The sequence below is a fragment of the Temnothorax longispinosus genome, chromosome 1, assembly GCF_030848805.1.
Source record: "Temnothorax longispinosus isolate EJ_2023e chromosome 1, Tlon_JGU_v1, whole genome shotgun sequence".
Taxonomy (NCBI): domain Eukaryota; kingdom Metazoa; phylum Arthropoda; class Insecta; order Hymenoptera; family Formicidae; genus Temnothorax; species Temnothorax longispinosus.
The window spans coordinates 7,286,220-7,304,978 of NC_092358.1; the positions used below are offsets into that span (position 1 = coordinate 7,286,220).

At 37.4% G+C, this 18,759-nt stretch overlaps 1 protein-coding gene across 3 annotated transcripts in view; it reads left to right on the forward strand.

Annotated features, from left to right (window-relative positions):
* The window catches only part of LOC139815109 (low density lipoprotein receptor adapter protein 1), a 65,760-nt gene that overhangs the window by 18,963 nt on the left and 28,038 nt on the right, over positions 1–18,759 (forward strand). The window contains exon 1 of one of the 3 annotated variants that reach the window (XM_071781796.1): positions 3,081–3,483. The exons of 1 other annotated variant lie outside the window; for it this stretch is intronic. In XM_071781796.1, coding sequence (XP_071637897.1) covers positions 3,438–3,483 — 46 coding nt within the window. In that variant the 5' untranslated portion in view covers positions 3,081–3,437. Of the gene's footprint in view, positions 1–3,080; positions 3,484–18,759 lie in introns of those variants that run through there. One more of the 3 variants, XM_071781969.1, reaches the window with a different exon arrangement.

Sequence of the window (18,759 nt, forward strand, 5' to 3'; positions counted from 1 at the left end):
TTGAAATATTTTCTTATAGAAAAGTTTTAAATATTTTCTGTATCGCTCTAGGCAGAATAAAAATATTCAAAATTATATGTATGAAGTTCGGTTAAGCAATCGTTCAATTATCTCGTCATACGAATTTACAACATGTCATGAGAAACGTCATTCGATTTCGCCAAACATGCCCGACGAGCATTGTCAAACACAGAATTCCTGTCGATTCCAGCTGCATCGGGAAAAGAGCGAAAGGCTGGAGTACCGATCGATGAGCGGAATGACGAAGAAGAAATGTGGGAGGTGTGAAGACAGCAGCTGTGACGTTCGATGTCGGCTTTTTGCGAAGGTCTTTATTGTAGACCGTTCGTTATCCCGAAAAACGCCGTGCGTCGCGTTTTAATGAAAAATATTCGCCGTAGCTTGATTTCAGGATCGGCGCCCCGCGATTTTTGCATTTTAATATTTTCTGTACTGCCTGAAAAAACACCGGGCGAATAAATCACGCATCCCCTTTGCATTTTAACCGTTTCAACTATTCAGTATAATTTCAATATGAGATTTATTTTCACGTTTATCTATAGAATATTCTAAACGGAGTATAGTGAAGTATTTGAGCATAGAAAGTTTTTGATCAACTTGAAATCGATTATTTCGCAGCGAAAGTATAGAGGAAAATTACGATCTGTCGCAAGTTCTTTCACTTTGGTCGTAATCAATCGCGTCAGAGATCAGTTTTGTGTAGCATCGAAATTTGAACACATCGAAAATAATTGCCACTTACAATTGCTGATTTATGTCACGTCGATGACGAAAAAGGATCGAATTATAATGTCGAAGAGAAAAGGGGCGCGAACGAGGCCGAGCAGAGTTTTGCGACATGTCCGTTAAGCCGAGCATACAAAAACTCGCAACTCGACTAAGCCCGTCGAAGAACGATCTCGTGCCAGTTTCTCTCGTCAATCATCTTACGCCGGTCGCCGCAGCAGCTTATTCTCGCCCTAAAATTTCTTTCTCGTCGCGAATTTTTATGTCGTTGACCGCCACCTGAATCAATTTAATAGTCGATTACTTTCCGAGAGAATATCCAATAAACTTGGTTTCTTTTTTAACGTAATACTGTATATACATATCAATTTCCTGTAAATTAAGTGCATATGTACATTTTATTTAATCATTTTTAGTGTCTTTTTATTCAATATTTTCTATTGATCTAACAATCAATGATATTTCTTTTTATTCAATAACATGATTTTTATATGACATAATCTTTTATTTTTTTATTTAATCCTTTAATTATTACATTAATTTAACGTTTTTTACACACCTATTTATTACATTTTTATTATTTTAATTGTTGCTTAATTACGCTGGTCTTGCAATAATAAATAAATCTTTTGTTCGCTTCCTCTTCTTCTTCTTCGCTTTTAAATTACAGTTTTATCCAGTGTACGATTATCTCGTGGCGATCTATTTTCGCTGGTGTGTTCAAATCGTAATCCGATGCGGCCGATAGATACGGGTAATTTACCAAGCCGGAGGACAGTTGTTTTTTCCCCGATTCTCCTCGATTGATTGGCAATTTCGTCGAGCGCATGTGAAATCGATTCGAGCCGCCGTCGGCGTCGTCTAAAGTCAATCGCGCGCTAACGAACGCATAACGACCCCCGATAATCGAATGGATCTCTCGTTCTCGTATTTTAACAGGGGAGGTACGCGAACACCTGATAAATTTTCGGATTCGGCCGGGAATTTCGGACTCGACCGATTCGACCGTCTACACTCGATAACTTTAGGTTAACTGAAGGTTTTCGATTACAGGGAAATTCGCGAAATCAGTTTCTCTGATCAATTTTCGATTTCCCGACAATTCCTACATTATTCAAGCTTAATCGCACTCGATGCGAAATCGGCAAGAAAACTCGATATCGACTGACTTCGCATTTTATGAGTTGGAAGAAACTATTATTGATTTTTCATTGTTATTGTTATACAATTTTTAATTTTTTTGAACTCACATGCCGTATATATTGTTGCAATCAAATATCATAGAACATTTCAAACTGTGTTATTATGACATCAATTACTTTGTTTTTGCGTTGAAATATATTCTTTTCTCACGGAACCCCGACTTTTCGTTGTTCGCTTTAATATGCGGAAATGCAAAAACGGCAAGCATGTTAAATTGACTGGGCGGGGCCGTTACTTGCTACGAGATTATCGGGCGAAGTTTGGTTCCTGTAAGTTTAGCTCGGGCATCTCCCATGAAATTAGGTGGCGAGACCCTCGTCCCGTGTTTCTGGAGCGTGCCCGAGCAACGCATCAATTTCTTGGCAACTATGTCGTCGGAGATGAATACCAAATTGCTCCGCAAACCCACCCGACGACAGTCACTTCAGTGATGTTTAATCCGATACTAAGTTCGCCCTTTATATTCAATATCGTCTGAAAATTAATATACTGTCTCAACATTTTTAATACATGAGTTTTGCTCTAATTTCTGTTTATTTGCGGTTACATGATATCGGAATAATTTTTTGCATTTTTGCGATTTGAACAAGCGCACTTTACAGTTTCTCGAATAAAAACAAATATTATTCTCTATGTTTTTTTCCCATCAATTCAAAAATGTTATTTTGACACAAAATTCGTTGAACTATCGGGGATTTTTTTCGTTTTTATTTTCATCACACACAATCCAAAATTTTTATCTCGGAGTAAAATTTACGAAATTCTTAAAATTTACTTATTTTTACTTTTACTATTTCGAAATCTTGATTTTATTGTTTTCGGATCTTTTCTTCCTCGGTCCAAAATTTCTCTCCCAAAATTCTCGGTTCCGCGCGCTCTTTCTCTCCGATTTTTACTTTGAAATCAGTTTGAAACGTCGATCTCATCGTCATGAATTTGCGTCGCGGAACGCGTGAAAATAATCTTTATACTTTTGGTGTAGGATCCGGTTCGGAAGCGGAACCGGAATCCGGGTTGCTTATGGGAGAAAGAGAGAGAAAGAGGGAGAGAGAACGACGGGACAAGGACGGTCTGGGATGCGCATGTTCGCTCGCAAGGGCGAAGCGGCGCTATAAACCATTCCGGACGGTTCATATCGCGGCGCGCTGCCACCGCGGCAACACGTTTTCGCGAGTGCTCCCGGGGAGATCTTGCGTGGAAACGAACAGCTGTTGTTCACCGTTTCTTCCCGATCTTCATTTTGGAGCTTTTTTAAGAAAAGCGAGAGATCGATGAAAGCGGCGTAGAATAATCGATTCGGCATTGATGAAAGCGATGTAGAATAAATCGGTCGACTTCGGATTGATATATGTTTCGGACGTGGTGCGAAATTCGCGATTTGTGAGTGAGAGACGAGCTCTCAAACGGGGAAAAAGCTGGCGAGGCAGATCGTGACAAGGGGGAAGATTTCGGAGCTGCTGGAACTGCTGGTGCTGCGCTGGGCCAGGATGTCGTTCTTCAGGGGTTTGTGGAAGAGCAGCTCGAAGCACAAGAGTGAGTTCAGTTTGGCTGGTCGGTATAGAGACAAGTTAGAGAGTGAAGGGAATGAGTTAGGGAAATCTTGGGGCTCTTGGGAGATTCGAATTTCAAATACACAGCTACAGATGAATTCTGCGAGATAGTCAAATCTAATCGTAAATGGCAGAAAATAAAATTTTGAAGAAGGGAAGGATATGTCGAGAGATCGTATCTTTCAAAGATTCTCAGCGATTCTCTACGATATCTATATTCTATTATTGGCATTTGCGTCAATTTTTGTAAGAAAAATGTGATGACATTCAGGTAATTCGTCAGAAAAAGTTTTCGGATTATTACTTTCTATCGTCAATTTAGAATACTTTTTAATCGAGAATTTTGACATGGAGATTTGATGTCGAGAAATTTACAGGGCATAATTAAAAACGTTATTTTAAGGCTGACACACTTAAAAGCAAAACTAAGTGTAACGCTGTCACTTATTTGCGATTGAACGCGATTGTAATCGTAAAACGTTTATCGTATAATTATATTGAACTATAAAAACAAAATGCGAACGTAAATTGATTGTTTTAAGCAGGATGTGGATATCAATTGGAGTAATAATGTATTTATAGTTCAGTAAAATTTTCGACATTGATTTTTAACGACTTTTAAAAATACATGATTCGATGTGCTTTGAGTTAATATTTGTAGCTAATTTGCGAAGTTTGCGTTACGAAAGATTAGAGAGATTGATTGATTGATTAATCGTCATTTATTATACGCTCTGGGACAGGTCCCCTAAAGCGTTCAGACATTGTTACACAATATACAGAGAGAGAGAGAGAGAGAGAGAGAGCGCCATTTATTTTTATTTTACCTGTCCTCAGTTTTTTAAACTCTTTATCTCTGATAAAAAAGCGTCATGTTTTATTATATACTTTAGCATTTTTGTGTAAAATTAAAAGGATTGCAAAACTTGATGGAAAATAGGATCTTAATACTGAAATGATCATTTTGCAATATCATAATTATTAAGGTATTGGTAGTCGAAGTCAATTTTGCATGTTAATGAATTATCTTATATATTCTATATAAAAAGTAATAATGAGATAAAAGCAAAGCTTATATCGTGCTATATAAAAATATATTTCCGGCAATTAAATATTAAAAAATAAAATGATGATATAACTTCTTGCGTGATAAACAGTTTCGATTTAAAAAGCAACAAAAGTTCTGCGGACATACTGTCTACGTATATTTATATCGCCTATACTTAACCCTTGCCACTCATTGATTTTCATGAAGGGGAATCATTTTGTATTCACCATTCAGATTCGACCTCGTCAGCGTTATATTCATAAAATCTTGTATTTCCAATAGCTTTTTTCTCAGTTTAAAAAAATATATTTGTTATAGATAATATCGGGAAAAAAATGTTAAGATTGATAAAATTATTTGTAAATAATAAGATAAATCATATTGCTTTATAATCTGCAATTATGGAACAATGAAAGCTCATAATGTCTAATTTTAATTTGCAAAAATTAATAATAATAATAAAATTATGACAAGAATAATAATAGTAATTATATAATTATATCTACATATAATCATATCTACATACATAAAGGAAAATATACATTTTAACATATGATAGAAATATGCACAGAATCAATTCAAGCGTTACACTTCCTCAATTTTGATTGCAGAAAACGTAAGGAACATTCTCAGAAAGTACAGTTAAAATGATAAATCTGATAATAATAAAATAAATGATCCTTGATTCGCTTACTTCGTTGGCGATTTAATTTATTAGAATCTCGCTGGTCTTTTAGAGTAGAAACCTCGCAATGAAGATTTCACGAATGCCATCCTTCTTCGTAGTGGATCCACGTGCTCCGCCTTCCGAAAGTAAAAATTAAACGACGCCGCGTTGCGCTGTCACGGCGATATTGGCAACATGACTGGCTGGTCCTCTGGAAGCGATGCTCCCAGCCGAGAAAACTTCCAAAATGACGGATGAAGTATGAATATTGTAGCGTATCGTGTGCCACGCGCACAAAGAGAGTCAGCTTGATTAATTGAAGGGATTCCCCCGGGAAAATGTTTTACGTGACGCAGATGTCGCGTTTAATGAAAAAAACACGTATATGTTTTGCAGTGTAGAAACAGCGATTTGTATTAAAATTTACAAAGTGTATAAGTAATATATAAGTAATATATTATATTTAACATAATAAAAAACTTTACGTGACATTTTGTCAAATAAATTATAAATAATTTTTTAGCATACATGAAATTTCTTTAAAAATGCATTTATACTGTTTTTATTGCGACAGTAATGCCGTTTTTCCGCGAAATACGTCGTCGGTTGCATTTGTAAAAAATTTATGTACATTATTAAAAATGTGGAACGGAACACTCATATGAATACTGTGACGCATTGCGTTATTTGTGGCAACTTATTAATTATGAATTAGAAGCTTTCTGATTATATTATTTTTCTATTGTTCGTTGCAATGTGCCGCTTTTGATGAAAAGATATTTAACTGTCCGACAAAATCCATGAGACTGTAAAAATGCCGAATGAAATATCCGCATGAATATTAGAGTATATCATATTTCAATGCATGCATCTCGTTAATTATGAAACAGAGAGATATGGAACGATATTTAGTGCTAATTATTTTTCCGTGAAATATATCGTACGTATCATTTTACACACACACGCACACACAAGCTTGGCTTATTTATCTGTAACAACAAATTTCCCATTGTTCGTAACAATAAGCAAACTATAACTTGCAATATTATTTAAATTTGTATTTGCGTGTCTATTTACATACACGCGTAAGCAAGTTATAACGATAACGCGAAACAGGTAAAAAGGATGCAAATAACTACTACAGAATATAAATTAGCAATTTTTGTCTTTCCATTAATTAATAAAAAATATAACGAGAAGAGACAAAAGCTAGGTGTAATTTCATATTTATTTATGCATGCGTGTTTCCGATTTACATTATACTTTTTGTTAATCTAAATCTTTGCTGGTACGATTATTTTTAAAAGCTAAAATAGTCGCTTTCTTTTATTTCACTATTTTTGCTAACTTTGTTATCGGGACGGACTTGTATGGAATTCATGTTCATTAAGGTCGCAATAACCGCGCGTTTATCGAGACGATCGAACGCACGGCAATTTTGCAATTTCCCGAGAGCTCGCTCGGCAAGATTAACGGCTACTATGCGCGGCTGCGAAATGTCGGGAAGTGATAACAGAGAGCCGCTGTAACAGCAGCAACAGCACTAGCTGCACAGCAACGCAGCGGCGCAGTTAACGCGATTATTCGCAATAAGCGCCGTAATAGAGCCACCTTCAAGATTATGGTAATGCATGCGCCGGCTCGCGTTATATAGCCGTAATGCGATCGACCCCTTTCGCACGCTGATTATTGATCTCTATTGATATAATTTGTATAAATCCGCGACGGAGGCCGCGATTCAATGCTGATGGTAATCGAAAAGAATGCAGAGCGAATTTCGAATTTCGTTCATCGAGATTATTTATCGCGGCGTCGAGTCCACGTCGTTCGAGATTACGTTTCCCATAAAATACTTCAACATCAAAGATTATTGATAATTATTGATAATTGGTAATTATTATCACACTGAGAAAAAAAATTTGTCAATCCCAAGAAATATTTAGTTCGATACGTTCAACTAAACATTTTAGTTAGTTAACTAAACATTAGTTGAATTAATTAATTCTTGATTAAAGAAACGAAATAAATTGTTGAAACAACTAATATTTAGTTAACTAACTAAAATGTTTAGTTGAACGTATCAGACTAAATATTTCTTGGGATTAACAATTTTTTTTCCCAGTGCATTAATTCAGTTGTATTATATGCGAATTATATTCGGACCCTCTGCAAATAAAATGCTTGATTTGTTTCGCTGATATGTTCCCTGCTTAGCTGTAAGTTTTTACAATAGTTATTTAAATAATTATTACGTTTATAAATTCATTTTTTCATTTCAAACAAACTTTAGTTGTGGAGAAAAGTCTTTTAAAATTACGCGCGACCGTATAGGTATATCTTAGCACACTTTTAAACTTGGCTTTAAATATTTTTCACCGCAGTTGCTGCGAATGTAATTGTTTTATCAACTTTTACAGCACAACGGGTGGTAATTTCAGTTTCTTGTTATATAACACTGCTAACTGCGAGATTTCCTTCGGGATATGAGAGACTGTTTCGTCGCGCTTCGTGTAAAGTAAATGTATATTCGAAGCTGTTTCTGTAGAATGTTATGATAGTAGTCGCCAGAATATTGAACACACAGTTCACGTTTCGCGTTGTGTTAATAAATATTGTTCATTTAGAGTGACTCTATTTAAGGTATATGAAACAATTGCTTAAATATGAGATTTTGTATACGTGGACGTAAAAATATGCTCTACGATCTCCATAGAGAGTAATTCCGCAATAATTTTTCCATATTCTATATACAATAATATATATTCACGTAGCTTCCAGTTACAAATTCTTACACGAAAAGAACATATCTCGTGTAAAACGCACGTAACGTTTCCTTTATCTCAACTTCTGAAGTTTACCGCTAGGCTTTGGTTCCATTCTGTATACAATCTAACATCAACGTCACCTGCGTACTGTATAATCAAATGTCAACACGATGAACGACACATGAATATTCCTTCCACCGCGTCCAATTGCGTCATCAGATTGGCAAGTGCTTCGTAAACGGACTGTCAATGCTCTCGTGGATATCGATGTGCAATCAGATGCGCTCCGTACGTGTATTAGTGTATTGACAATATAACTGTTCTTTTGTTGAAGAGGGATACGTAGTTACCGCGAAGGAATGTGGTTTTGGTGGAGGAGCGATATCGTGGGAAACAAAGTATCGCACAAGCTGTCCTTTGGTGAACACCTCTAAAGTGCAGCGACGGTATAATTAAATTCTGTCGCGGTCCAATTAAATTTCCTATATGGTCCTGCATACCGCGCGCATCAATGTGCAACGCGATATATGCAAATAGGCGGAGAGCCGCGCGGACCAGCAATAATAATGAACTTGCTGCATGCGCGGCAAGTTATTCCGTGCGACTATCATCTCGAGAATCGTCGGCGGGAGCACGAAGAGCACGCGCCGCGCCGCTCGTTTCGACCTAACGATGGATATCCTGGAGCAATGACTAATAATACGCTCATATGGACGCTCGAATGTCCGTATTCGCGGCACGTACTTAACGCTAAACGCTCTCATTTGATTCTCTCCTTATTCGTTTTATCGCGAGACTCGCGGCGTTATCGTGGACCTCGACTTTCGTTCCCGGGGATATAGTGAAAACGTATTTTATGTTTAACGCGATGGGATATTTATAGGGCCGGAAAGAGAGCGGTAGTCACACAAATTGGAAGCTTTTTCAATGTACGCGAGATAGGATTATAGAATAAAATTATTTGCAGATAAAAAGGATATCGCTTTTCTTTTGCTTTCAAAGAAATATAATATTTGAACGTTTTATACATATATTTACTGCAGGTAAATGCATGAAATAAATATTGTTCGAAATTTACGAAAAACGTTAATTAAAATTGTGACACAAAAAGTTGAACATGCATATACAGATGTATCGCAATTCTAATAATAATAGATGTTTTCAAGAAAAATATAATATGGAATATTGCGCCTTTGTGCCATAATTCCACTGTGAAAGGGGAATAAAGCGCAGTCTACGTTTCAATACATTTACAATACAACTGAGAGCTCGGTTTTATTACTGTCTTTTTATGACAATTGTTCGCATAAGTCCTCTTTCAAGAAAGTTTATTAATTTGAAAGTAAGAGAGAGAGAGAGAGAGAGAGAGAGAGAGAGAAAGGGAGAAAAAAGGATATTGTTCAAATCGTGAAATTGTTTTTGAAAATGGCAAGTAATACAATACATTTTATTGTTTATTTCGATTACTGTTATTTAATTAGTAATAAATATTGGAAAAAGGGTAAAATGTGACTTTAATTAATGCGCGCGATTTTTTAATAGAAAGTTAAAAATCGCAAGTAAAAGATAACTTAAGCAAAAACTGTTTCATAGTTTTAACTTTAGCTCATAGGAAGACGAGTAAAGAAAGAGAAAGAAATCGTGAAAATAAAAAAAAACGTTTATAGAGACACGTGTATTTCGTATATCGCATCTCAAATGACAAAAGATATTCAGGAGAAACATTACACGAAAACGTGACGCTGTATCTCGCACTAGTGTCATCGTAAAAAAGAAAATGATACGATAGCGCGCATTTTGTTTCGAATTTCACGCGATATTGCTGCTGACATGTAGATGGACAAAGTATACTTTCAAGATCTCGCTACACCATTGTACATTGCATCGAATTTCAAAAGTTATTTGTTATCCGCGAACGTTAAAACATTTAACAATTTAACAATTAATATTTCCTCCCTTTGTCAATTTATGCACTGATTTATAACGAATTTTAATGAAATTTTCAACTAGAATTTTCAATGATTATCCGACGTTAAAAATTTCGATGATATCCGACGTTAAAAATTTTCAGGTTACCTTTCAGCTGAAAACTCATTATTTTCTGAATTACACATTACATTGAAGTATGCCAGACAGGGTTATTTAACATTAAATGTTAAGCTAGATCTGAACTAAAATTTTTTATAGTTTATTGAATTTTTTATCGGTAATTAATGCTGATGGAATTTTAAATTATGGTCCAATTATCGAGATATGAAAAAAATTTGGAACATTTTCAGCGTGGTACTGACGTTCAGTACGTTTTACATGCAAATAATACTATAAAGCGTTTCCGTGAATTTCAAGACGGTTTTGTACATTTTCGCGTGCGGAAATTAACCGGCGCGTTTTTCGCGTCTCGATAATCCATTGGGATTCCCGATAATGCTGCAGCACGTGCTTTTCGATATCGAATCCATATCGAGTGCATGTTCGTTTCTATTTCGGCGATATATAATTCGTTTCATACGTTTATCACGCATAACCGTACTTCATGTTACGTCACGGTGCTGAAATCGATATTTAATACCAGCGGAAGAATGTATACGCGATTAATACGAAAATCCTGGAAAGGAAAGAACACCTGTGATACATGTCGTGGCATCGATCCATCGAAACTGTTAAAATTGCGGATATATGAGGCGGAAAATTGAGGCAGGAGATCGTCTATATCCAATAAAAATTGTACAACATTTTTAAGTGTAGCCGATTAATTTTGAATTAATCTATCTTGGGAAACAGAAAGATGAGGATGAGGTTACCCAGATTATCGAATGATGAAAATTCAGAATAAAAATAATCATGATCGGCGACAACTTCTGATTCACCCTGTACATCTCGCGAGGGATAACAACGTGAACCGCCGCGGGATAAATTCGCAGCCGGTTTCGACCGCCGTTATATGCGCAAAGTATCACTCGATAACTATAAACGGGAACTGACATTAATGATATCTCTTTCTCTCTCTCTCTCTCGGTCTCTCGAGATCTATCTTTTTCTCTTTTGTTTGTATTGCAGTAAAATTGCCGCGTACCAAATTATATGCTTTTCATGACGGTGTTTTACGACCATCGCAGCCTGCCGTATAGCAATAGAGACACGCAGTACAGTGCAGCAGGTGCTCTTCGATGTCGCGAGATGATATCGAGGGGAACCTGTCTGTCTCCCTTCACAATGGGACGCATTAATCTACCGGCACTGCCGGCTCCATATATCTTGTTACCTAATGCACATAGAATATTGTTTTTCACAATCCACGTCCCACGTCTCACAAATACAATGATATCATCTATTTTATAACAAAAATGAAATTGATGAAAGTAATATCAATTTTTAGTAGTGCATCAGTTTGTCGTTTTTTTTTAATCATCAAGATAAAATTCTAGAAAATTTTATAACGTTCCATATATGCTTATTTATTATTTGTCTTGATATTTTATATAATGTTACATATAATGTTAATGAAGCTGATTTTAACCGTAAAATAAATTAAATTTTGTGTATACGTACAATTAGATTTTGTGTTAATAAATGTCAAGTATTAATTTGCTAATTTAATAAATCGTTGAAATTGTTGATGAGGCATCTTTCGATAGCGTTTATTAAAATGTATGAGACCGTCAATTCGTGAATATGTGACCATTAGCCAGAGCAGAGCAGCGATCTCATAATCAGTTTGACAGGAATATCGATAAGTGATATTAATCATTATTAACGTGTGATCTATTACGGAATTTACTATTAGTGACTACCTGTCACTATGATATTAAATTAATTGTTGACAATTAGCGTCGTGATAAGTCCGGCGATAAATTAATTAAAAGCGATGAGTAAATAACAATTTTAGTAAAATTAATTTAACGTTGAATGTTGCCGTTTTGCTTTTATGCTTCTTTGGATGTTTAGAATCTGCCAAGAATATAACTTATTTTTCATACACGTCCAACGTGATGGATGAATAATACTGATGGATTTGTGCTCACGTTGCAAAGCTTTTACACAACGTGTCTCAAAGCTTTTAGGTACTATATTAATATTAACGGTCAAGCAAAAATAAAAATTAATTATTTAAAATTTATGAAAAAGTATTCACACACATGTATGTATACATATAAATGTACATACGTCTATAAGAACAATAATATTACTTGAGAATGATAACTATTAAATAAAATTATCTCATATATTGTTGCACATAGTATAGTTTGCTAATGCGATATATATATATGTATATTTATTATAAATAATTATGTAACAATATTATACATTACATTACATATTATATAACATTTCATATGATATTCTACGGGGGCGGGGAAGGAAAATATTTATATTGTTCGACAGCAATGCATCGTCAATGGGATGTATTAAACTCAACGTATGGAGATGTATAGAACATCATTTGTCGTGCAAACACGAGGCATATTATTTGGCAAATTCAGTAGCCCGCTAATCAAAGCGTTGTGTCCATGAGTAACGCGCAAATTCGGTTGAACAACGACAAACAATTCGGTCTGTGCGGAGAATCATCAACTTCTGGCTACAGGTCTCATTGCAGCGCGTCTGCTCCATGAATTAATCTTTATTGATATAACGTACTTTTATTGGCGTTAATGCAATAGCACGTTAGGCGTATCGCCGTGGGAGAACAATTGGCGATAATATTCTCAGATCGTAACTGCTATCGCTGTTACCATTATTCGTTAAGATTACGGATTTTCGATTGTTAATAAAGAATTCGGTAGAATTTCAAGCTCCCTAATTTATCAAACTGACGCATTCAAAATTTAATAAATTAACCGCATTCAAAGTTCTGTAAATTAAGATTATACTTTGATGTAAAGAAAATGTTTATACAATTTGTCGATTATGTTTTTTATTTGTCCCTTTATTAATTTTGCGTGGAAAAAGAGGTTGAAATTTCGCTCGCGTTACATTTTTCGAAAAAGGTAATTAAGTTCTTTCATTATTCTGTTTCAATTCGTTGCATACACGGGACACGTGTGGTATGAATGCACACGTGAATAAACGAGAATTGCATTTCGCGAGGTGCGTTAAGCGTCGCTTAATTAACGCTCCCTCGAAATGAAATTTAATCGTGTCCTTGCGGCTGTTTCAGCTGCTCTCTCAGAACAATATCGGCGTATGCGCGTGCCGATTTACCGTTTTGCGGGAACAGGCGAGAGGGCTCGTGCAGAGAGAGAGTCGCTTTTGGAGAGTCGAGCCGCCCTTCCGCTTTTAATGCGTATATATCGCGGGATACTGCTACTGCTTGCGCGTTTGTTCCGCATCGTTGTGCGTAAACGCCTCTAGCGACGTGCATTAGCGTTTCGCCGATATTTGGCAAGGGAGAAGTGATTAATTAACGCGGGAACCGTAAATCCCGACTGGTTTGATCGTTGAGAGAAGACACAACTCAAATATGGCGAGTGCTTCCCATGTTTGCGGATCTTCTACGCTCTCTCTCTTTCTCCCCCTCTCTCTTTCTTTCTCCATAGTTTCTCTCGTAGTATACATTACGAGAATACGTAATACATAATATACGATATGGAATTTGTATGATATTCTCAACACTGTTAATTTTTTTTTGTAATTGACAATTTTAGTGTACACTATCTAATTATTGCTCCTCATTTCGATTCCTGACTTGTCGAAATGACCATTGCGAAGCGCATCGTTGATCACAATTTAATAATTAATGCGAATTGCCGGTGCTAGTAAATTCTTTGCGAGAGCTTTCCCATCGCGTTACAAATTCGCAACGACATCACCGTAACCCTTGCAGCAATTTATTACGTCGCCAGGTAAGCTAAATTACAACCGACGACGGTTCATTAATTATCGACAGCGCGGTCGTTCTCAAGGTCGACATAATTGATCGCGACTGTCTCGGGAAGTCTATTAAATTGCTTCGAGAAATGGAGAAGCTGCGCCGGCATATCGAAACGTCTTTTCCCGTTATTCAGCGAAATACGTCTGTCGTGTCTCTCTCTCTCTCTCTCTCTCTCTCTTTCAGTCTGTTTTTTTCTTTATCTCGTCCGATTAACGTCACTGTAATTGACTTAAGTCCGCGACGTCGAAACTCGGGAACGGCAAATAAAACGAGCCCTCTCGCGCGGGTGTGACTTTATTCCGGTCGCGTCCACCGGAGAACCGCGACAGGGACGCGAAGGGAGGACGAAAGGGAGGAAGGGGTGGCTCTCGGCACTCAATTTAAATACAAATTAAATGACAGCCCCGGCTGCCTCTCGGCTACCGCTTTGTCGAGATTTCTAGCATGGAAATTCGATTTACCCGAACTAATTGCCGCGCGGCGCGGCATGGCTCGGCTCGTCGCGTGGCTACTTTTTATGTCACACAGCGCGGATACCGTTGCGTGGAAATGGCGCGGGGACTTCGAGGCCCTTTTTTCTATATGGGTCATTTTCTTTAAACTTTAACTGTATCACGCTTATATACGAACGTCTTATAGAGATATAAATAATGTAATTTGTTCAGCTTTATGAAAAGAAAATTATTTTTCAAAAGAATAAAGGGGAAAAGAGAGAGAGAGGAATACGTAACTAAATTATAAAGAAACGAAATATTTAACGAAACGGGAAATTTTAAAATGAAAACGTTCAAAACGGGAGTAACAAACGAAATTACTGTGGTCGGAGAGAATATCGAGTGACTTAAATGAATATTGGTTAAATCTTATTAAGTCGAGTTATTGTATTTTCCTCTTCGAGCGTCCAGCACCGCGAGACAGTGCTTTAATAACGCATTTTCATTATCCTTTCTGAAACTTGATTAGCTGATCCATATGTATGCACGGAGGAGAGCATCGAACTCGGCGAGGGTCAAAGTAGGATCAGACTCCAGCGACAAGGGTTGGGAAACTGCATTGCATTCATTAGTTGATACCGTTATTGTTGGGAAAGCGGACGACGCACGTCTGGGTACCGGATGTCTGGCCGTTCGCCAAACTGGTCGGCTCCGACCGACGTCAGCTCGTCGAATTTCCAATGCAAACGCCACTCGCGTCGCCCCCTTCTCGAGATCTCGCGATCCGTCTTTCGTCCCGTCGCGTCGCAATCACACGCGCTTTCTTCCTCTTTCACAAACTTCACCTTCCACCCCCTTTGCCCTTCCTCGTTTCCTCGTTCTCCCTCGCTTCTCTCATTCTTTTCTTCTTTTTCTATTCGATACGCTCACCCTCGGGAAAGAAAATCGAGACATTCCCGACATTTTCGCTTTTCCCGAGTCGACCGCGGGCTCAATTTTGCCGGAAAATTCCTCTCCGTGGTCTTTTGTGGCGAACATAGGCGAGATCGAGGAACGCGAATAAAACTACCGCGGGAGACCGGACTAGTTTGGTATGCCCCGAAAGATTCTATCGATTTCGCCGACCTCACGGGATGGTTTTTTTTCTGTTAGCACGTTTTCTTGTCAGACCTTTTCTTTCGAGCGTATACACGAGGAGAAATAAGTTCCGCGTTCTTTTCTTACTTTATTCGAAAATTTTGTACGAATTTATATTCCAATTTTAATTTTTACGTTATAAAAAATTAGATTTATTCATAATGCTTTGTGATAAAATGTAATATAATTAAAAATGCGTGGAATATCTTCAGTAAGGTGAATAAAGGAGCTTTAATTCAACTCTTTCTCGATATTTTTCTCGAAATAATTAATAAATTAAAGAAACTATAATACACAATTACATATAAAGTAAAATGACTGTAAAATTTATTTAAAATGTACAATTCGTCGAGAATTTATATACGAGCTTGATAAAAGCTAACTATTACCGATTGCAGCAATATTCTACGGTACATTACAATCTTTTTAGTCGGAAAGTCTTCTTACTTTGAAACTGTTATCTCTTCTTCCCGTTGAAACGGGAGATTACCGGGCAAATTTACCGTATATTACGGGGTTGCGTTAATCCCGCGGGAACGCGGGCGGTGGGGCCCGAGTTCTGCAGCTTTTACCTCGTCGCTTTGTAATCCCATTACAACACAACGAGTTGCGGTAGTTCCGGCTGGAAATAACTGGAACAAATGTTAGCTCATGATGCCGCGAGTAACCGGAAATGGCGCGGTACAACTACCGCCCGGATATATTGGGAAGATCTTTTGACGGCGCGGCGCGGTTTCTGTTACACTCTCGCAGCACTTGGTATCTTATCCATCTTCCGTGTATGCTGGTATTACATCTCTGAGAACATATTCAGAGTTTCCCGGAAACTCCTACTGTATAATTTCTCGTAACAATCTTAAAGTAAAAACTCAAAATTTTAACTTAACATTTAAATGAGTAAGTTCAGACATATTTAAGAAATTATCAACATTTTACTATATAGTCATCTTTTTTCTTGTCCATTTTTAATATAAAATAATCCGGCAAAAAAGAGTAAAATTCAGAGTAAAATTTTAGAGACACAGAATTAACAACAGATTAAATCAAGAACAAGAATAATAACCAATTTTTATGTGCTTCGGAAAGAATACGTTTCATTTTTAATCTAAGGGAGCTTTTTTGATCTCACGTTTTCCAAACTTTTTTCTTCGATGTTTGCTTCTTTCACTATTTTCCACGTGTCTCATATAAACGACTTAATCGGATTTTTGTCTGCGAACCAACCAACGGCAGAAATTAGCCGAGAGACTTTGATGCGTCACGTTAGAGCGCTCAGGATCGATATCTCGCAGAAGTAATCTGTCCCTCGTAATAGGATTTCGTCGGGAGTTCTTGCTGCCCCGTTTTCCTCTAGGATTAGCTCGTTGGAGTTACATGTCTCGCGCGTGGGTTGTCCTTGCTAATATGTTTAATAAGAGGACCGAATGTTACGGGTCAAGACGGGAAGACGGTATTCTGCAAAAGGTCCTGGGATATCATCGGCCAAGAACAAAGCCTCCAATGCTTTCGAATGCTAACAAGATACAGTGAATATAACGAATATAGATATGGAAAGGAGAGATGTAGAAAAGCAAATTTTGAATACATGATGTCTATACATATAAGTTTCGACAAGGCAACGGAGAAGAATGAAAACGGAGAAAAGGAGAAACATTTTCTTCTTCAAAATTGTATACATATATGAGAAAGCCGAGAGTGTCTAAATTATATTGCTTGTATCAAGAAATAAATTAGTTCGATTTTATGATAAGAAAATATCTTAAAATATAATTAAAGGATAAACTAGCTTTTGGACACACTTTTTTGTTATTAGGCAATTTTATAACTAATTGCCAGACGTATGAAAAAAGAATTGAGTAGTCAAGGCGAATACGCTTTTTCGCACTTTTGCGAAGGGACCGAGTGGCGCGACGGCGTAATTTAGGAGCGTTTATTAACCCGCGCAGAGCCGTAAACATAAAAGGGGGCGACAAGTTACTATGGACGGTTGAAAGGGCTGAGAGTGGAAGGTTGGAAGGAAGGTTCGTTCGGGTTGCCCGAACACATATTTCGCCTACAAAGCCCGGGTGTGTATGCCATCCCTCCGTGGTCTTTTCGTCGAAACACACTTGCGGATTTAACTCCGGCGCTTTGGAGAACCCTTCCGCTTTGGAGAACCCCTCCGCTTCTACATGTGTTACGCGAATAATATCGCTGGGAGGGCGAGCACGATTCTCTCTCGAAAGAGGAAGAATCTACCTTGACAAAGCGGCGGAATTGTGCGCGCCGTTTGAAAGTACAATTCGCATTTCGAGATGTTGGAGTGTTATGATGATTGAGCGAATAGATATTCACTCGTTCACTTGTATTAGTTAAATTTGCAAACAGTGATAGAATGTATATTAAATTACATTAAATATAATTTTAAATTGCTTTTTGTTTGACATACATTACGTATTTTCCCAGATTTAAAAAATAGACACGTACTAAATAAATAATTTATAAAATAGTTATAAATGAGGTATATTATATTTCATATTGATTAGAAAAGGCATTGAAAATTGCTATAAAATTATTATAAAGTTTCAGTTAAAGCAAGAGTTGAGTTTTTTAATATAATTGTAGCTATAAAGATAAAAAATTGATATAAACTTTCATGTAATTCATTCAGGCTCGGAACGTTCGTTCCGAGTTCATTGAAAATTGTCGCAAATTAATTATATATAGTATACATATATTCTCTATTATCATCAGTGCTAATATACTTTCGACAAAGAGCTATGACTCTCGTTCTGGTTCTTTTACGGCGAAGCAAAATAAAAAATAGTCAGGGCTCCGGCTGGGAGATAGGGCGATTTAACGGATCTCGCGCAGCCTCGGGCTGAAAAGAGCGAGACAAAAGCGGGCCCGGTCGTTTAGAAAAGCCAGGCGGCGGCAGGTGAAGCAGGGGGTGGGGGTTTGAAGTGCATCCAAGTTAAAGCGAGTTCGCGCAGACACGGGGGTGGGGTTTTTTGCCACTTAAGCCGCTCGACGGAGCCGGGAGAACGGCGAATACACGGCGAATAAACGGAAAATGTTTCGGAAAACTGACTCCGACTTTCCATCGAAGCCTCACTTCGGGAGCTTCTATTTTCGATCGCGGCTCTTCGATAAATGCGACGGCGCGAGGTGTTTTAATTGAGTTTCATCGCGGCTCGGAGTAAAATTTGTCCCGCGAGCGATTAGATCGCGAACGTATGGACACATATTCGGCGCGAGATGGAGTTTCTCATTCCTGTTATACGTCCCGGCCTCGTTCCAGCAATATAGAATCGATCAGGATGATTCGCGATAGTTAAATGACACATATATGCATAT